The sequence below is a fragment of the Setaria italica genome, chromosome III (genome assembly GCF_000263155.2).
Source record: "Setaria italica strain Yugu1 chromosome III, Setaria_italica_v2.0, whole genome shotgun sequence".
NCBI classification, from domain to species: domain Eukaryota; kingdom Viridiplantae; phylum Streptophyta; class Magnoliopsida; order Poales; family Poaceae; genus Setaria; species Setaria italica.
In genome coordinates this window covers 29061232-29070388 of record NC_028452.1, presented here as the reverse complement: position 1 = coordinate 29070388, position 9157 = coordinate 29061232, and the positions used below count along the sequence as shown (strand labels likewise).

The window sequence follows — 9157 nt, the reverse complement described above, 5'->3', positions numbered from 1 at the left end:
TGGCGACGAAGTTGGACGCGAGGTTACAAAAGAAAGGGCCAGGCTGATCGGCTTGGACCCACCCAAGCCAATCGGTTTGGGCCTTTTCCTCACCCATTCGACTTCCCATTTGGACTACGACGTCTCCAGGGTATAAATAACTCCATTCTCCATTGGCACCCAAGGAAGACCTTCGCAGTAGAAGCTGAAGGACTAGAGGGAAAACCATCTATAGAGAGTTGAGGGTCGTGCAATTGTCCGAAGGCTACCTTTGGCTAGGCTCTAGTCAGCATGATCACCCTACGATGAAGATCCACACCGGAGTTCTAGAGCTAGGATTCACAAGTCGCGGGTATGGCCTCAATGGAGATCTTGTGATAAACAATCATTCATGGTGAAGTAATAGATGAGTTCTGATTAAATAGCAATCCATATACCTTCTTTTATGATTTCTACTGTTATGAGTTTGCTTATTCCAATCTATTAACATAATAGATTGCATATGGTGTTCTTGTACTCATGGTGACTAGAATTGCATGTCGGATCTATCATAATAGCTAGACATGTGCTTTATATTGATGCCCTTAGATCGCTTGCTCTGTTAGGTAGGATCGTGATAGGGTTTAATACCGTGTAAGGTGGGGGGTTTTGGGAGTTAGACCGGAGGTGGAGGTTTAATGATGATGTGGATGAGAACCATGTTTTGCTTGCCAATAGTTGCATATATATGTACTACCGGTTGGAACTCTTTCTAAGATCAAGTTGCAACTAGTTATAACTCTTTGTATTATCTACATCTGATCACTATAATCATGTCAAGTTGCAATCCTGAGTTGCAATCATATCTCGTTGCAACCAGAGTAGCAACTATGTTGCAACTGAGTAGTAAGTAGTTGCAATTAGTAGTAATAGGGTTGCAATTGGGTAGTGGTAACTAGATGCAACAAGTAGTGATTATGTAGTAATGAGTTGCAACCAGTACTACTGCGTTTGCAACCGAACAATAACTTGTTGCAACTAGTAACAACTGGGTAACAATTAGGTTGTAACTGGTTGCAACCCATGATAACCGGTTGCAATTCTATATAGTAGGAGTTGGAAGCATATCTGGTTCAATTTAGAGTAGTAACCAGGTTGCAACTGAGTAGTGAATAATTGCAACCAGAAGTGACAAGGTTACACTAGGTTATAACTAGTTGCAATTAGTGCTAAATACGCTACAACCAAATTACAATTGTGTTGTAGAAGTACTTGCAACTCATAATACGACATATTGCAATTACATACTTAAAGAAACTTCATCGAATATAGCCTTCATGGATCTGGTTTTGTTAAGCATATTTTTTCCAACAACCTCCTTCAAACGAATCTAAAATCAGATATGTGGTTTAGGAGGTATCACATTTTTTAGTTTAGAATCAAGAAAAGATTCCCTGCATGCATGCATGCTTCCTGGTAGGTGGGTTGAGGTGTGAGGTGTTGTCACATGGTTGGTTACCTCCATTTGCATGCATGAGGTGGGCTTTCCTTCGTAGGTGGACATGGTGGCGCGCGGGACATGGAGAGGGTCTATGCATTTGTTGTATAGAATACACACCTGGGTGCATTTTGTGTACATAATTCACCCATCCTCTGGTTGCAACATGTTTAGTCTCATTATTGCAATTACTCAATCCGAATTGCAACTAGTTCGCATCTAGTTGCAACCGGTTTGTACCGATTTGCAACCGGCTCGGTCCGAGTTGCAACTAGTTCGGTCTAGTTGCAATTACTTCTGTCGAGTTGCAATTGGTCTAGTCTCTCAGTAGCAAGTGCAGGATCCGTGCATTCTGAACGAAGAATGCACCTCCGCGTGTGTGTTGTGAGTGTTAGTTATGCATTCCTATATATATATACTGCACATATTTTGATGTACAATAAAGCAAATTGCAGACTCAAAGGGCATGAAAGTTGGGTTTTAGCTAGTGAATTCTAGATCAACTAGCTTGCACACTACCTTGAAGTCTAAGTTCACATTAGAAACACTCTACTTTTGCCTCTTTTTTTCTTGTTTTGGACAGAAACTAAAGTGTATATATATAAGAGCTTATTGAAACAATTATATGTATATCTCCTTGCATGGACATTAGCACCATTCCTCCAGGCCAATGCAACAAACATTAAATGTGCAACTAAGGCACTGATACACAAGTAATCAAACATTTGCATCCAAGTATGTAATGTAAAAGTAAACAAGCCTTCACTAAAATCATACGTATTTTACAAAGGTCATAGGTTCATAGATATATAATTCATGGCTTAACTGTATAAAATAATGTTATATTTCTTGTGAACAACAAGGCTACTAGTCAATAGCAATTTTATTTCTATCTAGCATACATAGAAAACACATAGCATTGGCACCGTAACAATATAAGACAAGCCCCTAAAAGAAGGTCTTCATCTGATCCTTGAAGTCCATGAGATGCTTCTCCTCCACGCACTGTGTCATAATTCGGGTTCCCTTCTTCGGCGAAGGTGGAGCTCCAAGAACTGCCACTGCCATGTAGTCAGCATAAGTGAATGGTATGATATGGTTTGGTGCACCCCACCCATAGTCAACCTCAAAGAACCCAAGCCTCGTCCAGTCAGACACAAACAACACATTGTGCTCGAATGCCAGTTGGTATGGATCTACCTTGACATCCCCTGCTGCCCACTTGGAAAACTCTAAGGGAAGTCTAGCCTTGCCATCCCGTATCATCCTAATCACATCAATCAATCCTGCAGTGATAACATCCCCAGCAATAGCTGTCACAGTCACCGGATAGAAGCAGTTACCATAGAAGCCCCTATCCTTGGGTAGCACCTGAGTGAGGAGGTGTCGGGTGTTGGCGAAGAAGCAAACATGAACCTCAGATTCCAAATTGTACTTGATTGCCTTAGCTCGTGCTTGCCAAACCTTGGCAACGGCAACATCAAAGGTGGAACAGTACTGGCCTGTGGCCTGGAAGTACTCAGCCTTGATATGGACGATGAGGTCAGAGGTCACATCTATAGTGAAGTGTTGGAACTCAAAGGACTGGAAGGATGGTGGTGGACCAGGAGGAAGTTTAGGTGGGTTCGGTATTAAGGCCCGAGCCCATATAGGTGCTATTGTGGGCTTTCCCATTCCACGGGCAAACTCAGAAATTGTGTTGATGAATTGGGCTGCACCGAGCCCATCAGCAAGGGTGTGGACTGCGACCAGCCCGACCACAAATCCTCCACACGCAAATTCTGTTACCTACATAGTTAAGATTTCATTATTAATTCCAATAGTATGGGTGTTTCAACCATACAATAACAGAAACATCCGTCCTTAGATTATAGTCATGCTTAAATTAATGGGTGCCTTCAGTTGGAATTATGAAAGGCTAATGACTGATGAACGGAAAAGTTGGGAAAATGCGGCATACCACTTTGACGTAGCTGAGATATGGATACGGTAATTCATCATTGTTTGGATGTAGTGGTTGCGTGGATTATGACTAGAGGCGAACAGGAGACAGTAGTGCCTTACCTAAAGCAATGACTTTAGTGATTCAGTTGTTGGAAATATGGAGTCCTTTCCAGCTACCACTATCAGGCGTGCGCAGTTTTCTAACCTCAGGAATGCTCTCGTACTTCCTGTGCGTTTAGGCTACTAGTTAGCTAGCTGTGAGAAGTTTGGGATATCTGATTTAGGTTTTAGTGTACTGGTTATATATAGAATAAACAACTAAAGTTTTGCAGGCTAAAAAATCCACCATATACCTAATCTTGTTCAACCACTTCAATCTGTTTTAGGTCAATTGCGTCTACCTTGTCAATGTTTGATGCATAAAGAATGTGAGTTCAGTGCGAAATCACCAGCAGTCGGATAAAAAAATCTAAAAAATCCACTATATACCTAATCTTGTTCAACCACTTCAATCTGTTTTAGGTCAATTGCGTCTACCGTGTCAATGTTTGATGTATAAAGAATGTGAGTTTAGTGCGAAATCACCAGCAGTCGGATAAAAAAATCTTATATGCATTTATGATGGTTTTTACAGCTGTAAAGATGGTTTCATCACTTGCTGATGGCATCATCGATGGTAAAGTTTGATAAAGGTTGGACTAAAACGATATGTAACGTTGTAATGGCTTGCCTTATATGGAGGCAGAAACAGGTTACATAATTCTGATAACTTTTCTTCGAGTACAATAGGTGTGCTGCTTCTAGTCCACCAGGGATCAGTTTTTCTCTTGCACGCAAACAGAATGACAAGAAAGACGTTCTTTCAAAAAAAAAAAAGAATGGAAAGAAAGACTGAAAAGCCACTACTGAAAGTGCATCACGCTCACTAGTAGTTTTAGGATCAGGCTGTGATAATGACCAATATGCCTTCGATCGTAATGCCTGAAATGATTATTTCCCGTTCCCTGCTTTCGATATATAAGTATGTACCACTACCGCACAAGTAGTCCCTAAACCGCCAAGGTCTTCTCGATGACCATAACATTCCAAGAAGACTTTGAAAATTATTAAAGGTCCACACATAGTTTTCATAGAAATTCCAGCGCTCAAAGGAGAGGACGTGTTTTCATAAATACTTTTCTACAACAACAACCGAAATGAACTTCTAACCCATCGAGTCCACATATGAGTCAAATAGTAAGCAACAGTCACCGCTAATGGGCAGAAGTATATTACTTGATTATTTTCTCCAAGGTAACTTGATTACTACTTTGTGAAGGATCAACATGTGCTGTGGAATCTGGACATATTTACTGTACCTACCTACTCCCTCCGTCACAAATTATAGGTCATTTTGGATTTTCTAGATTCATAATTTTTACCATACTCCTACATATACACTATATCTAAATAAATACTACAAAATATGTATCAAAAAATGCTGAAATGACCTATAATTTGAAACGAATACAGTATATTTCTAAGGAGAATATATAGATGGTATCTATGGCAAGGCCCATCAACATGGGTACAAATTATTTATAAGGAAAATATATAGATTGATGTATTTAACTTCTCTTTGCTGATTATATGAATTATAGTAAAGATATGGTGTAGTATGCAGCATGGTTGCACGTGAAATACAGCTACCCCCTCTAATATATACTAGCTCCATCCATTCAAAATTATTAGTCACTTTAGTTTTTTCCCAAGTCAAACATCCCTAATTTTTACCAAGTTTATGGAAAAATATATTAACATTTACATTATCATATAAATGCACTATCAAGATATTTTATGGTGGATTCAATTATACTAATTTGATACCGTAGATGTTGGTATTTGTTTTCTATAAACCCAGTAAAAGTTGACGAAGTTTAACTTAGAATAAAACCGAAGTGACAAATAATTTGGAACGGGATAGTATAAAAGAAAAAAACATGTTGAAGCATTATTTTTATATTCTTTCAAGGACCAAATACGTACAAACAAACACTTATGAGGCGGATGCTTCCTGGACCACGACATATGTACCTGAAATACACATGCATATACACATTTCTAGTCTGCACTAAACTGCATGTATGTTGGCTGGTGGCATAACAAATCTGATTTCGCTTACTGCTAATAAATGATAGTATAAGCAGACGTTAACTAAGCATAATGCTTATTGCATTGTCATGGCTAGGTTTGGAGCAACCTAATTGCTTATTCCCCCTTGTAGTCCTAAACCAAATGTTAAGTGCGAGATTTGAGTAACCTAAATGCGTTTGGAGCTACACTTGTACATATTTTCCTTATTAAACTGCAGCACCTCATTCATATCGTTCCCCCACGAATTGCCACCCAAATTTAGCAGAACAGTTGGTTGTCGTGGTTCTCCGTTCCTAGGCATCTTTGGCTTAATTATATCCATGACACTTCTTCTAACTTAAGTTCAATTTATTTATAGTTCCAATATTTTGTTATGTCAGGTTTTCTTTATTTTCTAACCCTGCTATTCCATCCAAGTTTCAATTATGTTTTATGAAATTACTAGTGGTAGTTAACCAAAGGAACACATGGAACCTCACAAAAAGAGGGAGTGACGTGTAGAAAGTACCGTCACTTCCCTTGTATGGAGTTAGTACACTAGCGAAAAACTGAGCTTCAATCCTTAACAAAAATCTCCAAACGAATTTGATGCAGGACTAAAGAGGAATTAGTCCTGGATCAAAATTTCATAGTCCTGGAGGATCCTTTAGTCCCTATTTGTGTTACAAACCTGGACTAAAGCCTCTCAAGCCTTTAGTCCCAGTTTGTAACACAAACCTCAACTAAAGCCTCACCTTTGTCCAGGTTTGTGTTACAAACTAGGATTAAAGGGTCCTTCATGGGTTACTTTAAAAGAAAAACATATCTAACACCATCATATGTATTGTGTAGGTGAGATGGTAAGGAAGCTACGCATGAGGCGAAAGGTTGCGGATTCGAATCCCGCACACCGTGCACACGCATATCGCGCGTGTGTGGGAGCTTGCTCGGGATTTCTAATTTTTTTTGGCGCATGACTCTTTATTTGTAAATGATATCTTTAGTCTCGGGTGAAACGAGACTAAAGGTCAGGACCTTTAGTTCTAATTTGGTTGTATTGGTTGGGTAAACAAGGATCTTTGAGGTTCCCAACTGGAACAAAAATCCATATTTTTCAATAGTGGTACCGCGGATAACGTTGAGATGACACTTTTGCTGACAACCTTTGAAATTTTAACAAGTGCCAATCAGCCAACAGCGGACAATGAGGTTATCGATTCTCGGTTCATGGCTCTAGATATGCACCTAGATATATACTATGTCTAGATACATAGCAAAAGTTATGTATATAGAAAATCCAAAATGAATAGTATTTTGGGATGGAGGGAGTATAATGGTATATAAGATAGCCAACCCAATTAAAATTGTCTGAAGGAAGCTTGTTCCATTATAAAATAATGTTCCAGCCTCTCAAACTTATTTGTTGCCTTATTTTGCAAGTAAAAAGAACCTTATTGATCAACTCGAGACACTTTTATGTTGTTGCACGATCAACTACTCCACAAACGGAGAACCTTCTTATGCCAGACCACTTACTACCCTCATTAGATTTGTTTTGTCTCCTGAAATACCATATTTGAAAGATGGATCATGGGAATGATGCCTAAAACTTATTTGAAACATGATAAGAACACTACCCTGAAGATGTAGACCTCTCTTCTCAAAATTCTTTAACATTGCTAAAAAGGGATAAAGGGAGCAGGACAATATACAGAGTATATTAGGCGAGAGTAGAATTATTGAACTATAGTTTTATCGAACTAGTCATAGAAGGTTTGTGAAAATAAAGATGAAACACAATGAAGGGTTTAATTACATGCGAAGGCTACCAATTCGGTCCAATACGAGGTAAATATATGTTCAAAATCATTGCTGTAAATTTTCTTGAAAGATATTCCACGTTGTTTTGAGGTCGATTATTAGCTTGCTGTGTGAACTCTACAAGATATTTTTCGGTTTAAGGAATTCTTTACATTAAATCATCATGTGAATATACATTATCCTTGTTTATTAGTGATAAAAAGGTGCGTCTGCCAAAATGTGGACCACTAGTATATAGCCATTTAACAGATTTAAAATATAAAACATGGTTGGTCAATTAGCTCGGGAAATGCATGCGAAGATTCGAATACTCACCTGCATCATGATCGGAATACTTGTAGGGTCAACGCCTTCCTCTGGAACGGGCAGTAGCTCTTCTTCTGAGACAATGAGCGGGTAGTCGAGGCCGTTAACATCCTCGAGGCTGCAGTCCGCGACGGCCTCCACAAACCAGGCACCGTCGTCACTGCACTCGACGCAGGCCTCTCCGGCCACCACCGAGCCGATGAAGCGGCCGGCGAACGCGCGGTAATCCACCAGCGCGCGGGACAACGCCTTGCGGATCACCTCCGCCGGCCTGGCAGCAGCGTCATCGTGGCGGGTGGTGGAGTCCCTGTTTCGGAACACGTGCAGAGACCGCACTGCGTGGCGAAGACCGGGGACCCGGTCGATGGCTGACAGCTCGAGCGTCTCGGCCGCCGATGCCGGCTCGGACAGCACGACGAAGGACTGGGATTTCCTTGTCACAGTGATGTTCACCATGGTGGCTACGTACAGGCGCAGCTTTGCTAAGTGCGGTGCCCCCTCTTCCAGAGCTCACTATTTGTGTCTCTGCTTGTGTGCGCTATGGAGGGGGTGCAGCATTGAGGCTCTACGAGATGAGTATTTATAGACGTGAAAACGGTAGAAATACTTTTCTATGACGTTTTTGTCTCTGGACTTGTCTTAGTGACTTTAGGAATCTAAAAAGAAAAGATTGCAAAGTGGGTTGCTGTGGCTAGGGATGTGTAACCTATGCGGGCGGGCCTGTTAGTTACTCTCTCCGTCTATAAATACAAGATAACAAACCATTCAAAATTCATCCTCAAATAAAAGGCATTCTAGGTACATTTAAACACTTCACTGTTAGACAACTTACCTTTAGCACTAGGTGAAACCCCCTTTTAGTACCAGTTTTGTATCAGATACCGTTTGAGCAGTACTAAATGCAAGACCATTTAGTTGGTCATCCAACCGGAACTAAATGGTTTTGTGCAAAAAAAAACTAAATGGTTTTGTGCCCAAAAACTAAAGAAAAAATTTTACGAACCCCAGGGAGGCTCGCGCGGTGCGTGGGATTCAAACTCACAACCTGTGACCTTGCATGAAACTTCCTTACCATCCACCTACACAACACATGCAAATTAGTGGGAGATGTTTTCCTTTTGAAGTAACTAGTGGAGTACCATTTAGTATCGAGCAATAATACCACCCGATACTAAATGGTGAGTCCAAGAGCATGAGTAGCAGGTCATAACATCAACACGTACTAAAGGGTGACATTTGGTACTAGGTGGTGTTTTGACCTAGTACTCAAAGCCTTCCTAGGACTCCCAAATTTAGAACCGGTACTAACACCATTAACGAATGCTCTTTTTTAGTAGTGCTGATTCATTTAGTTCTTCTCAAAGTTGGTAGGATTAGTTTAGCTGACTGGTGAATGAGTTGGAGTGGACTACTTGTTATCTGCAACATCCATTAAAATAAGAATACAACAAAGCTCTCTATATTATAATATAGGGATACATGCATCATTTTGCAGTCTTCATAATCTGTTCTGAAATA

The 9157-nt window shown here is 40.2% G+C and overlaps 1 protein-coding gene across 1 annotated transcript; it reads right to left on the bottom strand.

Moving 5' to 3' along the window:
- Positions 1 to 2262: 2262 nt before the first annotated feature.
- Positions 2263 to 8173, bottom strand: LOC101776583 (acyl transferase 5). Its single transcript, XM_004962432.2, has 2 exons — positions 7649 to 8173; positions 2263 to 3244 (listed from the first exon to the last, which is right to left on the bottom strand). The coding sequence occupies exons 1-2, from the start codon at positions 8093 to 8095 to the stop codon at positions 2405 to 2407; spliced, it is 1287 nt and encodes a 428-aa protein (XP_004962489.1). The 5' UTR covers positions 8096 to 8173; the 3' UTR covers positions 2263 to 2404.
- Positions 8174 to 9157: the final 984 nt, after the last annotated feature.

Bases quoted from the DNA above. Each gene is read 5' to 3' on its own strand.
- LOC101776583 (XM_004962432.2), bottom strand. From the start codon at position 8,095: ATGGTGAACATCACTGTGACAAGGAAATCCCAGTCCTTCGTCGTGCTG. The intron at 3,245-7,648 runs GTGAGTATTCGA...TTAACTATGTAG, and splicing joins GTATTCCGATCATGATGCAG to GTAACAGAATTTGCGTGTGG.